The sequence below is a fragment of the Anas platyrhynchos genome, chromosome 19 (genome assembly GCF_047663525.1).
Source record: "Anas platyrhynchos isolate ZD024472 breed Pekin duck chromosome 19, IASCAAS_PekinDuck_T2T, whole genome shotgun sequence".
In the NCBI taxonomy this organism is placed as follows: Eukaryota; Metazoa; Chordata; class Aves; order Anseriformes; family Anatidae; genus Anas; species Anas platyrhynchos.
The window spans coordinates 7,438,803-7,455,161 of NC_092605.1; the positions used below are offsets into that span (position 1 = coordinate 7,438,803).

The 16,359-nt window shown below is 47.9% G+C and overlaps 1 protein-coding gene across 2 annotated transcripts in view; it reads right to left on the reverse strand.

Annotated features, from left to right (window-relative positions):
• Positions 1-15,197, reverse strand: part of LOC101802295 (urotensin-2 receptor) — a 51,134-nt gene extending 35,937 nt beyond the window's left edge. The window contains exon 1 of one of the 2 annotated variants that reach the window (XM_027471492.3): positions 13,966-15,197. In XM_027471492.3, the coding sequence (XP_027327293.1) occupies positions 14,017-15,126 (1,110 nt within the window). In that variant the 5' untranslated portion in view covers positions 15,127-15,197 and the 3' untranslated portion in view covers positions 13,966-14,016. The remainder of the gene's footprint in view (positions 1-13,965) is intronic. The other variant, XM_013097951.5, reaches the window with a different exon arrangement.
• Between the last annotated feature and the right edge of the window lie 1,162 nt (positions 15,198-16,359).

Here is a 16,359-nt window from a genome sequence, read left to right on the forward strand (position 1 = left end):
AAAGTGGAGAATTAAGGTATTGCAAAATCCTTTGAAAGGAATTTAGATTTTAGTTCTCTGGCTTGCTTGCTGAATGCAGTCCGAGAACTGCGGCTGCACAAGACTATCACTTAGGAGACAAGTGTTTTCCAGTTGTGTTCAAGGCCCTGAGAGGTGAGGACTGCGTGCGCACATCCGAGCCAGCTTTCGTCCTGGAGCACGCAAGCGGTCGTACCAGAACAAGTGAAATCTGTCTCTAAGCTGTCTGCCTTGAAACTGGGAACTCCTATTTCATTGGGAAGAATGCAGGTGTGGAAAGAATGCGCGACTTAGCGGTCTTATCTAATCTGAGTCTCTTTCAAAAGTACTGGCCTGGCCATAAATATTAATTTTGAAAATTCTTTTAGCAATAATAGCCAAGAGTGGGTTCTAGCCATATGAGGTTCCAATACTGCTAAACAGCTAAAATGCTGAAACTAATCTGAAATATGAATTTTGCAATGCTGGTACATTGCAAACAAGCCAACCTCTGGATTTGGGCACAAACTTAAGCGGGCCCTTGGTAGAAATTTTTAGAAGTGGCTCAGGTGATGCTCACCAGTCCTCTTTCCGCACGGTAATTTGGAGACGGCTGTTGTGGCACCTGAGTTCACCTTGCAGCCTCTTTCTAGCCTTGCTCCTCCTTGCAGACTGTTCCTGTTTGTGGTGTTGGTGTTGCTGGGGCACCGCCACCTCCTGCACCCAGCAGCAGGGGCGGCTGCGGAGCCTTGCAGTTCTCCTCCCCGGAGACAGTTACTCTAAACAGCGGAGCCGCTGTTTATCCTGGGGGCCAGGACTCCATCAATTTGTCCAGTTTATGTTGGGAGGAGGCAGTAAAATGCAATGCTTACAAGAACTGACTGCATGCACTCCCGTATAGGAAGCCAAGAAAGCCCTGGTGTCGCTTGGCCGCTCACGAGGTGGGTGGCAGAGACCACCCTGGGAAGAGGTGCAGGGTATGGGGGGGCTGGATGGTGTCGAATCTGCAGCTGGGATGGGGAGAACACATCTCCCAGGTGTGGGGAGGCTCTAGGGAGGTGCTGGCAGCAGAAAAGGCTCCCTGGAAGGGAATGGGAGATGACATTTGGGCTCTTTTGTGGGTCTCCGCTAGACATTATAGGTGATGGGGAGTGTATGGGGAGCTGGTTTGGCTTGGGAGCAGTCAGGGTGACAGTGGGATGCTGATTGCTACTGAAAAAAAGGATGAGAATGGACTGGAGGGAGAAGGCTTTGGCATCTGGAGAAGCTGACAGCGAAGCCTTTACTCAGTGTGTCCTTGTCCAGAGCTGTGTGAAGGTGAAACCTCCCACTGCTGAGAAGGTACTGAGAAGCAAGTGCTAAATCCAGGTGATGGTGAGTGCTGAACAGCGCTGGTCTGAACAAATGGCACTTGGTGGGGACTGATATCACACCTGTACACACAATGGGCAAAAGTAAAACTGGTGAAGCTAATGAAATAGTTTTCAGAGACGATTCACACAGGATTGAGAGTTCAGAGCAGTTTGCAGCGTTTCTGCAGCTGTCTGTTGCTAACAGGACCCTGTAGATGTTGGCTTCTTGGCTTGCTGGCTACCAGCAAGGGAAGGAGGCCGATAGCAGAGACAGAAAACTCCTGCTGCCCTGGTGTGCTGCAGAATGACGTTTTGGCAGGGAAAACTAACAGGAAGAAAAGATCCTGACAGCACTGCTGTCCTCCTGTTCCCACCACAGCACCTCCCAAATCCAGCAGGTAATGTGAGGGAATGAGATCAGTGGCTGATCGTGGCAGATGTCTGCAGAAACCTGAGACACTCAGCAGGAAGAGCCAGAAAGTGCAAAGGCAAGTCCAAATGATGAAAACAATGGTGTGTGGGTTTTGTTCTTTTTTGTTCTAACTTGAAAGCTCCTCTGAAACTTGTTAAGCTAATTTGCAGAATGTGTTTTGCACAAAGCGTTACTTTAAAGCCAGAAGTTTCAGGAAGAACGGTTCAGAAAAAGTTCAGTTAGGGAGCTGTTTTGATTAAATACGTGTAGGGGGATCCATCCCTGTCTGACAGCGTGGTTGGGATCACGAGATGGCCCCAGCTGAGCACGTCCAAGGAGGGCAGCTCCTGGGGCCAGCAGCCCTGGTGCCAGCCCCACAGATGGGAACCTGGCTGCTGAAAACATGGTACTTTTCCTGGGGGGTAGGGGGAGGACATCCCATAACACTTCTCTCCTTGAAATCATAGCACTCTTGAAGAGCTGCTTTATGGCTGTCCCTTCTCAAAGAAGGAAAATAAAAAGTCAGCCAGATCCCCCCAGGAACTTCCCCATCCCCTCAGCAGCCCAAGCTCTGAATGGGCAAGGTCTGTTAATTTGGAGCAGTTTGGCAAAGCATTGAATTGGGCCCGAGCAGCATGCTTGGCTATTATTATTATTCCAGATCACTTGTTCCGCCTGTTTGAGAGCTACGATCCTCGACAGGTTTGGATTCCATTTCATTCAACAATTTTGTAACCACGGGTAACTGGAGAAATGACATGGCTTTGCACTGCTGCATGGAGGCTGTCAAGGTTGTCAGGTTTTACAATCAACCTGCTCTGACAGCTCTTCTGCTTTGCAGAATTTACCTTGCAGAGTCTGCTCAGAAAAAGCATTCTCTTTGCAGCATTTAATCTAAAAGGAGAACACAAAGGAACAGCTCACGAATGCTGCTGTAAAAGATGGGTATGTCTCCAGAGATACAGGATCTGGCTTCTTTTTTTTTTTTTTCTTTTTTTTTATGGAGTACACACTGGAATAAGTTTACTTTGTTCTGAGTCATATTGTGAAGGATGAGGTTCAGTATGGACTCATCCACTTTATTTTGTGTGTGTTTTTTTACAGACTGGATTGGAGAAGCCTGTAAATCTTGGAGACTTTGGAAGTGCAAAGGGGAAATAAGTCTGCCTGTGGTCAGCAAGGGTTTCAAGGCTTCACTTTTTTTTTTTTTTTCCCTCCTTTCTGAAAGTCTGCAATTGTCTTGCGTGATGGGAGGAGGGACACCCTGCCAGGTATCATGTGCCAGCTGACAGCCAAATCCCGTGGGCATTTGTGGTGGTAGTTACACCCGACTGATGTTGTGCATGAAGAATATCATGTGTTAAGTTTATCTAGGACAAAGGATTAAAGCACTTAACCTAGAACAATTAATAGTTTAATATAATTATTTTGCTTTGGGCTTCTTGTTTAAGTTGTACTCATCTTGATTCAAATGATATTTCAGTCTCTTCCTCAAAACTCTCCCCAAAAGTCTTCAAATAAAATCCTTTCAGTTGCAAGCCTGCCTGAATTCTCATACAGATACTTGACATTCTTCATGCACCAGTAAAAACATGACAATTTGCTGTAATGGATTTTTTTTCCTTGGTCTTGAGCACTGCCTTACAGACTCCCCAGAGCCCCTGGAAGTTTGTCCAGGCTCCAGAAAGCATCCTCTGGGTGATAAACTTGCTTCCCAAGCCTTAAATTATCTAAAGCCTGAAACAGGGGAAACGTGTGCCCAGCAACTGTGTTAGATCAGTAGCAGACAAGGGCTCTAAAGCTTTTCTCTTGCTCTCGCTTACTGGCCTCTATTAAATTCTCACACTTTGCCGTTCTGTCTCCTGTGCAGTTTTTTCATCGGATGAGAATTTGGTCCCAGAAGTGCCCAAGTGCTTGCTTACACATGAATTGTGTCTTGTTTACCATCTCATCAGAGATTGATAACAGCTTCAGAGAGATCTCAATGCCCATGAAGAAAAATGTGGAAGGGCCAGACCTAGTGGGGAATAAGGAACAAAAACATTGCACCAAAGGCCAAAGAGCAAGTGCCATCAACTTCAGTCAAAGAATAGAGATTGTTCCTGCTTCCCACCAGGAGTGTTGGTAAACAAAGGCTTTCAAATCCAGGTAAGGTGAGCACTGTTTTGGAAGGATAAATTTAGCAGTGATTAAGCGAGCTCTTAATTAACCAAATATTCCCCCTGCTTGGCTTTCCAAATTATTCAATAACTGAACAATTATAATGAGCTCAGCGAGTAATTACTATCCATTCCAGATACTGCCCTCGCCAACTGCAGCTTTCTAACCACCAGCTGTTAATGTGCCAGGAAATGAAGTCCACAAAGTGTGAGTCAAATAATTGAAAACCAAACAAGAAAAAAAAAAGAAAAAGTAGTTTTAGAGGCAATGGGAGGAAAACTGCCTCCACCCCCACTCTGTGCTGAGTCCTTAAGTGTGTGGTTGCTCCAAGACTTAGGAACCATTATACAAATTGTTAGTGTCGACCAAATCTGCAGTATGACGTTTTCAAGGGTGCTCTAGCAAAGATATAAAAGTTTGTGGTGTCCCTCAGGAAGGTCCCTGCTCTTTATTCTGCCTCAGAAGGCTTTACAGAGCCACCTGGGGGCTGACGTGCATCTCTGGAAGGGAAGCCACAGCATCACTTAGTGAGTAGGAAGGAGAAAACAGAAGGTAAAGCCCAAATCAAGCGCGAGCACAGATTTTAAAGATAGTTCTGGTTGCTGTAGGGTAAAGGAAGCTGGATCATGAATTCAGCCGTTTACTGGTCTGAGTGATATTTAAACAAGCTCAAGTGCATCAAAGCTTCTCACACATGATTTTTGAAACAGATTTGAAGATGTGGTTTCATAACCACTTCTTTTCATGGCCCATCAGTTGTACTGGACTCACACAGGCTGGGGGGTGGACAGTAAATCAGATCGGCAGAAGCAACAGTTGGTTTGGGCTTGATTGGAGAGGAGAGAAAAGAAAAAGCTAGAAATCAGAAAGGCTTAACTCTTTAAAAACCTTAGGGCTGCAAAAACAGATGGACAGCCCAACCGAGGGGCCAGAAGAGGTTTAAGCTTGAGCCACTCCAAAGGAGATGTTTGTCACATCGTGCTCCTAGCTATGCAGATGTAACTTCTCTGCTGGAGTTGAAGGATTTGCTTAGAGCAATCACGCTTGCAGTGACATGCCCGCTTTCTGATTATGTTGTAGAAATCAATAAACACTTCTGCCTTCTCTGCAGGCAACCTGAAACAGCAGATTTGAAATTCAAGAGGTATAAAATTTTCCCCAAAGCCTCAAAACTCTCCCTGGGTGTTTCAGGGTCTGGCAGGGTTTGTTGCTGTGGAACAAAGTGGGGATGGGAGCAGAGTCCCTGGGAGAGACTGCAACTTGTTGCCCAGGAGGAAAAATAGCACAAAGGACAGAGCAGACAGAGACCAAAGAAAAACAGAAGATTAAAATAAGAACACCAAGGACAGGAACAAGCTAAAAGCAAACATATTTTCACTGAACAGACAAACTAAACGGTCACATTTGATCCATGATCTTTCTGTAAGAGCTTCGTTCAGTGTGGGCAGAAGATTCAGCCTGTGGAGAATGAGGGGAATGCAAAGTCGTTAAGGTAGGTCCAGGACTGAAGTCTGTAATTACACATGGACCCTCCACAGACAGAGTTTGAAACACATGCCTCAGAGCTCTCTAAGCTAAACATTTAGCTGAAGAATGAGGGAGGACAAAAACATCTATTAAGATGCAGCTTTTTTTTTTTTTTTTTTTTTTTTTTGAGGCCTGACCTAATGGTCTCTTTCTGTGCCCTGACACTGCTGGGGACTTCATGCTCCTGTTTCCCTGCCACCTCTGTAACTCCTCACCCTGCACCACAGAGCCAAAGCGGGATTCAGGGGCTCCCATACCGGCTCTCCTCATGCTCACAGCAAATGGGATGAGAAGAGAAGAAGATTTGCAAGGTTAGATCAAGTACTTTTCTGCAACAAAAACCTGCCAGGAGGTAAGATTTGGAGAAACTGTGAGGCATGAACCCACTCAGGACTGCCTACCTCTTTCCCCCTCCCTATTTCTCCACTGGGTGTACAGGTTTATCACTGGAGGCAGCGTGGAGCTGACACAGTACTGCCTTCCTAAACCTCCTGCCAGCCTAGAGCAATTCTCATTCAGGTTAATGAGTAATCTGGTGTGGCACATTAACTAGTTCATTTTTGCATATTGTAGGTAATGAAGCCTTTTCCCCCCACCCAAAGACCTTCTGGGATGACGAGCACAAAGGATGGGAGCAGGGGAACACAAGCGGTTCTCCCAGGCTGTGAAGTTACAGGCTTAAAGTTTTTTTCTTGCCTTTTATTGGACTAAACCCAAGACTTCTTGCAGGTTTTATATATATTTTTTTTTCTGAATAACAGAGATAGATAGTGAGTACCTGGTGCACACAGTGTATGGTAGAGAAAATACTCACTTGGATGAATGGAGGAATAAGGGCAAGTGCTGCTCCCGCTCCGTCCCCATCCCTCCAGTGTGGGCCCCCCGTTTAACCCAGGTCTGCAAAGAGCTTTACCCATAACTTTGGGCACTGGAGGCTGCAGAGCTTCACTTTCTCATCCTCCCTAAGAGCAGCTGCTGCAAAGACAGAGCGGCACTTTGAAATTAGGGAGATGCTTGCCATAGTAAACTCATGTTTGTATTAAAACAAACAGACAAATGAAAGCAGCGAAGCAAAGTTAGTCGGTTGCTATTTCCTCTGCTTCTGTTGTTGGGAATTACTCGTGCTGTGCCTAAGGCAGGCGGAGGTTCCTCGACAGATTTAATCACTCTAAAAGGATGCCAAGAACAAAATGACAGGGAAGCACTGCCGTGTTTAGCAATCAGGATCGTTCTCTCTGTTCAGCTTCCTCTGCATCAGGATCCAGCACTGGAGCAGGTCGTGGCACGGGCTGTGGCTGGGAGGGATGCGCTGCCCTTACCTTCACCAACTCCCGTGCTCCTAAACCACAATGTGGGGAAAAAGGCTGCCAGGAGGTAAAGAAGAAAGATTTTGCTTCTTTACCATAGCTCCTGCTATTGTTTCTTACCTGGGAAGAGGCTGTAGAGAGGGTATTGATGCAGTGAAATGATGATGCTTTTATCAGAACCATTTCAGCCATGCTCCCTGAGATGCCAGCCAAGCGCAGCTGCCATTGCTGGGGGCTAAATTATAATCTTTGATGAGCGGCTGCCATTAATCTAAAAATGGATGAGAAGTTCTTCTGGTACACAAACATTTCTTCCATCTGACCATTAATAGCGAACTGGAATCCTGAGTTACTCCTAAAAGGAGAGCTTTTAACTTTTGTACCTAAGACCAAGGATCTCAAAACTTATCACACACATTAGCGGTGTCTTAAGACACTCGTGCAGACCATGGAAATTACATCGCTGTTTTACAGGCAGCAAACTGAGCAGCAGCACAAGGGCGAGTGACTTCTCCGAGGTTACACAGCAAGTCTATGGTGATTCTGAAAGAGAAGCCCGGACTTCCCACCTCCTCCCATTCACAGTAATCTCCCTCTTCAGCTTGGATGTCAAACACTGTCTCGATAGGTGGCTGCAGCATGACAACCCCTGTAAATCTCCTCTGGATTTTATTAGCTATCATGCTTTCAAGCCTGCCTGGATTACTTATCAACAGCTTTCAGGATGAATGGCCTGTGAATCCCCACCAGCAGATGATGGGAAGGAAGATAAAGACACACTTGAGTGGGATCAGATAACTGCTGCTGCTGCCTGCACAGTGCTGCTACTGCTCCCGAACCAAGTGCCAAAAGCAGTTTTCAAAATGTGGGGGTAGAGGTAACTTGGGCTTCAGCTAATTTCATAGTAATGCCATTCATCTAAGACATTCGCTTCTACAGTGTTAAATGAAAAAAAAAACTGTTACGAAGGAAATAGCAGAAAGTCGATTTAAATCAGTGGGGTTTTGTTAGAAGCATTGCTATGTAGTGCCTCTTCCTGAGGGGCTTCTTGCACGAGCCAGGGGTGGCTCTCAAATGTGAAGTCAATATGGTAAACTGAAAGGTGTAGAAATGTTCTGAATTTGGTGGAAGTCCCTGATGAGGTTTGCAGGAGCATGTATATGAAGTTGTAACTGTCTCAAAAATTCGGTGTTTATGGACACACCACATTTAGTTTCAGGAATCTGCCTTGCTTTGTTTGGATGAAATCATATTTGTTTTCAGTTAAGAATTCAGGAGCTGAACTCAAGATCCTATCGGGCGTGCACAAGGAAAGGCTGACGACATCTTAGACGCTGGCCTAAACGCGCTGAGACAAACTTAGCAGATCCTACTTCTTCCCCATTTGCACCATTTTGGCTTAGGATTGTGTCCTCTGCCAAGCACAGCTGATATGCGGGGTGGTTTGCTGTTGCACCAAGTTATTTACTGATTTCCCTCCAGTGATCTTGATGGAGGGCTTGGGTGGGATCTTTCCCAATAGTGAAGTGCAGCCTTCCCTAATAAATTCAACAAGTGCTTAACTCTTCACCTTGCTTCTCACTTTTGAAGGGTTCCTAGTGTTAACTAAAATCTTTCATTTACATTAAAAATTAAATTACAAGTGAGTTCCAAAGAAAATTGGAAAAGTGGAACTTGAATGCCAGAAGAATTCTTCAGGATTCATTTTCCCCTTTCCTCTTTAAATTGTTTCTTTTCTCGTGTTGGGACAGGAGGAAGGAAAACATTGCAGCAGTTTTGCTTTGGTGTGTCCCATTGGGATCCTTTTCTCTGGGGCCAGGAGGGCTCCAGCTGGGACCGCAGATCACAGAGCTCAGTTCTGGGCACCCGAAACCCTCTAGGCTGCAGTGAGGATGCCCCAGGGGTGGCAAACACCACACCAGAAACTCTGCATGGTCTGGGTTCCTCAGTGGGGCTTTTGATATACATCCCTTTACAGTTTTAATACACCTCAGTAACTATTAATTTCACATGTCCTACTGCTGCCTGTTGTATCCTAAAGGTTTGGCCAAGTGAGCTGGTAGCGAGCTCCTTCCCCTGCCTTTGCAAAACTCACCCTGGGCCACCCAAATCCCCCAGATGCTTTGCTCCCAGCTGATGCATCCTTTCCCTCTGCTGTGCTTTAAGTACATTCCCCATCAAGGGCAAAAAAAGCTCATATAGCAATTATAATAATTTTAAAAGAGCACTTATTTTCTGTGAAGCTGCTGCTACAGTTCGGAAGACAAAGCAATTTATTTCTTCCAAGCCATAGCAATTAACTCCGAGTCTCTCCAATTCCTCTGAAAAACTTGAAACTGACAACAGCAACCAATATTATGTGGCAAAAGCAATCCGCAGCTGGGCTAAGCTGTAGTTAGTCACCAGCTCTGGGTGTTTCCGTGGGTGCTGCCAGCAAGGCTGCTGTGCAAAATGATAGGGATAAAGTTAGTCTGGGTTCGGCACAGGAAGAAAGGTGGGAGAGCAAAGTTAGCGCTTGGGAGTGAGTTTTCTCTGCCTAACAGACTTGTTCTGCTCAGGAGATGTTGTGGCAACATTATATTTTCAGTAAATTAAGTGTTGTTATGTAGTCAGGTTCTGTGCAACTGCTACATTTTAAAACCTGAAATAAAAAGCAAATTTCCTTCCTGAGAACCTCAGGAGGGAAGATTGCTCCTGCCACCAGAGGGACTCCAAAACACAACGGCCAACTTTCCGGGGATGACCAGCGTTTCTGAAATGTGTGTTATCTGCTTCCACTGCTCAGGGGCTGGGCTCAGATACAAAGTTCGTGCACTTTCTATTCGGATGCTGCTGGGGGAACAGATTCTGTATTTGCTTCTGAGCAGAGCAACCTTGTCACCCTGCCTGATCTCCTGGGCTAACAGAACTGGGCAGCATGCCTTGCGAGGTACAAAGCACTCATAAAACCACCTCCACTGCCTTTCCTGGTATTCCATCACACAATAGGCACCCAAAATGACTGCTAAATAGGAGTTCAAATGTTAATGATTTGCTTGCATACACAATTAAACTGTAATGTGGGGCTTTCAAGCGTTTATGGCAAATGTGTTGTTAAAAAGTGGGGAGGAAGATGAGCAAAGATGTGTGATACAAGGTGAAGTCTGCAAAAAGTCAGTAAGCTTCAAATGTATTCTCCTGAGCATGGGGAAAACAGGTATTCTCACTTGTCCCACAAAGGACCTGCCTTTTCTTTTTTCAAGTGAAAACAGAAAAATTGCTGTTGCTGCAGTAGATACTACCTTAGATTAAAGGAAGGAAAGAGCACTCAGGATGAAGCTGCTTTTCTTTCACAGCCTGCTCTTTCTGGTGAGCTGGGGAGGAACAGAGTGGGGCATACAGATTTAATACCAAGGGATGTTGGAGAAGATTTTCTAGTGATTAAGCTGTTAAGATGTTTTCTTTCCTATAAAGCCCATATGGAGTTTTGCAGTGACAACCTCTGTCCCAGCGACAAAAATACTGTCATCTTTCCTAAAATTACCATCTCCCGTTTAGAGACTAGCTATGTTGCTAAACCTGCAGTAGAATCGCATAGGGCACACACATCTTGCCTGCTTGAAATGTAGGAGAATAGCCAAAGCAATGCTGTTTTAAAATAATTCACAGCATTTTGCTTAGTTACAGCCCGATGGACTTCCCTGCTGTTATTTCATCCCAAGCTGAGATGCTTCAAGTTTACCTAAATAATAAGATGCTTGCAGTTTCCAGAGCCTCATCATCTGGATTCTGGTTATGTGACTCCCAGTTTCCGTATGAAACGATTTTGTAACCTCTCTGGTTGTGGAGAGCTGGTGTGTTTTTTATCTCATGATTTTGGGAGCCCTGACTCATTCTTTTTTTCAGTGTTGGACAGGTAATGCTCCTGCCTCATACAGAAAATAGCTTGGGCTGCTGTACAGAAGTTTTGTGGGGCCTGCATTGACTGTGTGCTTATGAACTGAGATCCCACCAACCCCAAAGAGCGGAGTCCCAAGTCCTCCCCAAAATACTCTGGGTGAGCAGCAGGCAGAGCTACCCCATATGGGAGCTTACAGGTTGTGTCAGCCCCGGACAAAGCTCTGTGCTATGGGCTGGCAGCAGCAATCCCAAAGTTAACTACCCCGTTTTTTTGTTAAAGGAAGATATATGAAGACTTTATGCCTGTTTCCAACATGTGAGCATACTGAGAACTGCCAAAGCTTCCGCAGTTACAGACAAGAGGAACTCGGTTAACGCATCTGCTCTTGCAGGATATTTATTAAGTGGGTCAAAGCTACTGACTTTTGGCAGTTTAACTGGTCCGATGAGACAATAAGAGAGATGTTGTTTACACAAATTTATCTCTTAAATTGAGCTCTGATCCCCGGGAGTACAAGAGGATCCCAAGGAATCACATTTGCAAAGGGCCGCGGCAGGCAGGGGGATGCCACATGCTGAGCTGCTGAAGGGCTGCTATTCATTACACACAGCAGTGTCTTCTGATCACTGGCCAGTTCTGCTTATTAAATAGGCTCTTGTCTGCCCGAATGACATGCTTTGTGGGTGTCATCAAATTTACTGGGTCTCTCCTTAGAGGAACCTCACGTGGGTTCATCAGAGCCTGACAGGTGAGGGGAGCAGCTCCGAGATGGGATGGGCTGAAGCTGGTCAAGAAACTTGACAGCGAAGAATACCTCATACTTGGTCTTTCATTTGGGTGCTTCTCCATCAGCCCTTTGGTGTCAGCAGCTCCAATGCTATGGCACAAAGTGTGCACCCCGTGTGCTGCTCAGCGGGGCAGCAGGAGCCTGCTAGGGGACAGCTCGTGGAGCGCAGCCCACCCTAACCAAACGCTTCTGTTGGCTATCCACTCACTCTGGTAGGACTGTGTATGTAACCCACTCTTCTTTTTTCTTTTTTTATTTTTTTTTTTCTCAAGCACAGCTCTCTTCCAGCTCCCCCTTCTCGTTACTAACTATGGTTTTAGGCTGTTTGGCACCAGATATTTTAGCACATGGTTGTTGAGGCAGGAAGTGTATTCCCCAATGCTCTTTTTGACACCTACACCGCTCTTCCATCCTTTGCTTTCCCTGCATGGCTGCTAACAGATATACGCTATTTCATACTGGATAACCATCCGTCCTACGGCTGCCTTGCAATGCTGGGGTGGGACAGTGGCTTTCAAGGACCTTCTCCTGAGGCCAAGCACTGGAAATCAAGACACACCAGGACTGTGTCAGGTTTTTCTTGTGCTCCATGAGCAGCACAGTGTGGCACACCTTGTGGATGACGCATGCACTCCAGCCTTTCCACACCGCCCTTTGAGTTAAGTCTTATCTGTGTTATTCTTACAGGGGAGTGACTTCCAGCCTTGGAAATGGGAAGCAAAGGGAAAGGAACAATGGCTTCAGAATTAATAATAAAAAGAAATGAATTAGTTCCTGAAAAGTTCTCTACAACTGTTGAAGCCCACTCTGCCCTGCCAGTTCCCAGCAAGAGCTGTGTTTTAGTCCCCTGCGTTTGTAAGGAAGCTGGCACCGCCACATCCCTTTCTACCACCCAGCTTGGCAGTCTGCACAACGCTGGAACATCACAAAGTGGGTCGCAAACGTTTTGAAGAAAGTCCTGTGATGAAAACTAATGTAAACAATGCTAAGGTGAGTTCCTTATTGCCCCTTCCTGAAAAGCACCCCAAAAACTCTGCCTATATGCCAGACTTTGGGCACAGGAACCTATTTCCCTGGTCTTTGTCCAACACGTGCCCTGAGGGGGTTATTTTTCTGCCTTTATGCATAAAATCCAGCATGTAGCCATGCTGTGTTCTCTGCTCCCCATCCTCGGCTGCTGTGTAGGCACTTTGTGTCTCTGCTTGAGCACAGACGTACCCTAAAGCTTGGCACATGCTGTGAGAGGATCACCCAAGGACACAGAAACCCAGTACCACTGTAGGGCTGCTGAGTTCCTCCTCTCAGTCAGGTCGAGGTAGGGAGGTGCCATAAAAAAGTGGAAATGACTGCTCCTTAAGCAGCTGTCTGTTGTTTCAGAAGTCCCTGGACATTGCCAGCTGCTGACAACAGTTTATGCAACTCTTGCTGTGCTTTAGTTATCCCCAGAGTCGGGGCAGATGGCTTGAACACAACTTTATCCCCACTTAAATGAGCTCCTTAGAGCACAGCTGAGAGCAGCAGCCTCTCCCCTGCTTAACGAACCCCTCGGGCTGGGTGAAGAGAACGTGGGAGGGGAAACCTGACATGGTCCACTTCTTAATCATAATTTATTTTATGAACTGAAGTTTTATAGTTGACAGGCATCGCTAGCATCTATGGTAGAGGTTTACCACTAGATGTTAAGTGGAAAGAGAATGAGCAAAATACATCAAAGCAAAATACTTTTGGTGAGATTTGCCAGGATTAAGTTTGTCCTTTTTATGATGAGTCTCACAGTACAGGTCTCAGTCATTTTTTTAGAGCCTCAGCTCTTTGAGTGACAGGATTATAAGAATGTTCTTTTTTCCTTTCTGAGATAAATTTTCAGTTTTTCAAACTCTGTTGACTGTAGAGAAAGGGACCAACTTAAAATCAGTGGCAGATTAAAATCATCTTGGGTAGAAAAGTTAAAATATGACATGCCTTTTTAGATAACCCAGTGTTTTCTGACAGCTTACCTCGTGGGTTTTAAATGCTTGGAGTTTGCAGTGCTGCTGCAATGAATTTTAAAATACAGACTTTGATCAAACTGTAGTGCACTACAATATAACAGGAAATAGAAAAAGGGGCTTAAAGGTCTCCTTACACACACTGTGAACAGATAACAGATATATATAGGGCAAACCCAGGGCTTGCAGCTACTTTAAGCAGTCCCAGGACAATTTCAGACCTTTGTGGATCTGGTCCAGCTGTAGCCGGAGGATAGCACTGAGAAGTCACACAGGAGAACCGGAGCAGAGCCAGAGCTTAGCAAAGCGCAGCAAAGCTTGTAAAGAGTTTGCCAAAGAACTGAACAAAGTATCCAACTCATCTTCTGCACCCAAACCAGAGAAGGATTCATCCACACCCGCGAATGGCAGGACCCTCCTGACAGCCCTAAGCCCCAAAAAAATGAAAAGCATCTCACTGTACCTGAGGTCACACGACTTTGTACCCTGACCTATAGCGACCACCAGAAACGAGTTCTTAGGACCCCGCAGCGCGAAAGGGTCCCAAAGCCCTACCTTGGCCAGACGCTCTTCTGGTCCTGATGTCTCCAGAGAGCCTCCTCTTCCTCACTTGTCCTTCAGCGTGGCCATGCCCAGGGCCTCCGAGCTGTAGTCGTACTGGTTGCTGGAGGACATGGAGCGTCCCCAGGAGCACTGCAGGTTGGAGCCCCGCTTGCGGAAGGAGGAGGTGAACCTGTAGAAGTTGCGGTGCCGGTTGCGCAGGTACTCCCGGTAGTTTTTGGTGAGCAGGGTGTAGAGGAAGGGGTTGATGCAGCTGTTGCTGTAGGTCAGGCAGGTCACCAGGTAGTTAATGCACTTTTGGGTTTGGGTGGTGAGCTGCAGGGAGCTGCTGTAGAGTCGCACCAGCTGCCAGATCCAGAAAGGCAGGAAGCAGGCCCAGAAGACCAGCACGATGCTGAAAATCATGATGAGGACCTTCTGCCGGGGGGACCTCTTGCTCTTCTCCTTGTGGGGTGGGTTCCTCTGGGACTCCAGGTAGGTCCTGGCCAGGCGCGTGTAGAGGAAGCCGATGATGATTCCCGGGGCCATGATGCTGGTGCTGAACAGCACCGTCAGGTAGGTCCGGTAGGCGTCCACGCTCCAGGTGGGCGCACACATCCTCTTCACCTTGCCCTCCGCCTTGCTCCCCTCCGTCAGGGTGACCATCAGCATCATGGGCAGCGTCAGCAGCAGCGAGACCGACCAGACGGCGCCCGCCGTCACCTTGCGGTAGCCCCGCGACCTCTTCAGGGTGTCCAGGGGCCGGGTGACGGCCAGGTAGCGCTCGGTGCACATGAGGGTGAGGGTGAAGATGCTGGCGTGCATGGTGAGCAGGTCGAGGCTGAGCAGGATGCGGCACCCCAGGTCCCCGAAGTACCAGTCCTGGGCCAGGTAGGTGCAGACGATGAAGGGGATGGTGGAGAGGTACAGCAGGTCCGCCAGGGCCAGGCTGACGATGGAGCTGTACATGGGGGCGGCGCAGCGCGCCGAGTGGCACATCACCACCAGCGTGTACACGTTGCCCGCCACCCCGGCCACGTACATCACCGACAGCACCGTCCCGAAAGCCGACGGGATCAGCAGGGGGCCTCCGCCCCCGGGGGGGCTTCCCCCGCCGCCCCCGCCGCCCCCCGCCGTCCCGTTGCCCCCCGCCGCCGCCGTCCCGTTGGGCTCCATGGGCGGCGGCGGCGGCCCCGCAGCCCCTCGCTCCGAGGCTCCGGGCCCCGCCGCTCCGCCCCCCGCGGGAGGGCAGCCCCCGGGGAAGGGCCGCCGCTGCCCCCCGCCCCGCTCCTCCCTCCCCCGGCCCGCTGGGGGCGCGGAGCGGCGCGGGGGGGACGGCGAGAGGGGGGCTCCCCAGCAGGCGGGGGCGACCCCCGCTGCTGGCCCCGGCCCCTGTCCTAATCCCGGGTCCTAATCCCGGGTCCTAATCCCGGGTCCTAATCCCGGTCCCGGCCCCGGCTGCGCCCCCCGCTCCCGGAGCTCCCCGCCGCCCCCGCCAGCCGCTCGCTGCCCTGCCCGAGGCCACCCGGCTGAGGCGGCTCCGGGGCGGCTGCGAGACGCGGTGCTCGGCGGTGAGGTGCGCTCAGAGACCGACCGAGGTGGAGACACTCAAAACTGGGGCTGAAACAGCCTCTTTTTTTTTTTTTTTTTTTTTCCTCCCCGTTTCCCTCCCCCCCCACCTCTTTTCCTTCTCTCTCTCTTTCTCTCTTTCTCTCTCTCTCTTTCTCTTTCTTTCTTTCTTTCTCTCTTCCTTTCTTCCTTTCTTTCCTTCTTTCCTTTTCTCTCTTTCTCTCTCTCTTTATCTCTCTTTCTCTTCCTTCTTTCCTTCTTTCCTTCCTTCCTGCCTGTCTGCCTGCCTGGAAATAGCTTGTATTTTGGACATGGGTTCCCCTTACTCTAAATATCACAGTATTATTATGGTGAGATTTAAGTTTGGGCTTCAGTGGCAGCTGATTCACTTGACGGGTGTGAAGTACAGATGGTGATGAATGAGGTTGACAGAAACAACTTTTCCAAAGCGTTAGATAGGAAATCGGGGGTAGCTGCAAAATCAATGAGCACCTTCCACTTCAATCTTGTTTTAGAGAAAGCAGAGATCAGGGCAATCCACAGTTAAGGGACAGCTTTCCAAGGGTACAGGAGAGCTGTATTTCCTCAGCTCCCATTGATTTCCGATAGGAATTAACTGTCTTTGATGCCTTCAAACATTTCTGCTTGCATCCAGCCTGCTAAAATGACTGTTCTGTGCTTATTTGCTTGTTTTAATCCCTGTCATCTGAGTCCCTGTAGCATGCTACAAAGTGGTGAAACTCTTGTTGACTCCTGTTGGAGCAGGATATAGCCCTTTAAAATACTGTATCGACTACTCGGCTCTAATTTGCAGTAAGTTAATAAGCACACACATAACTC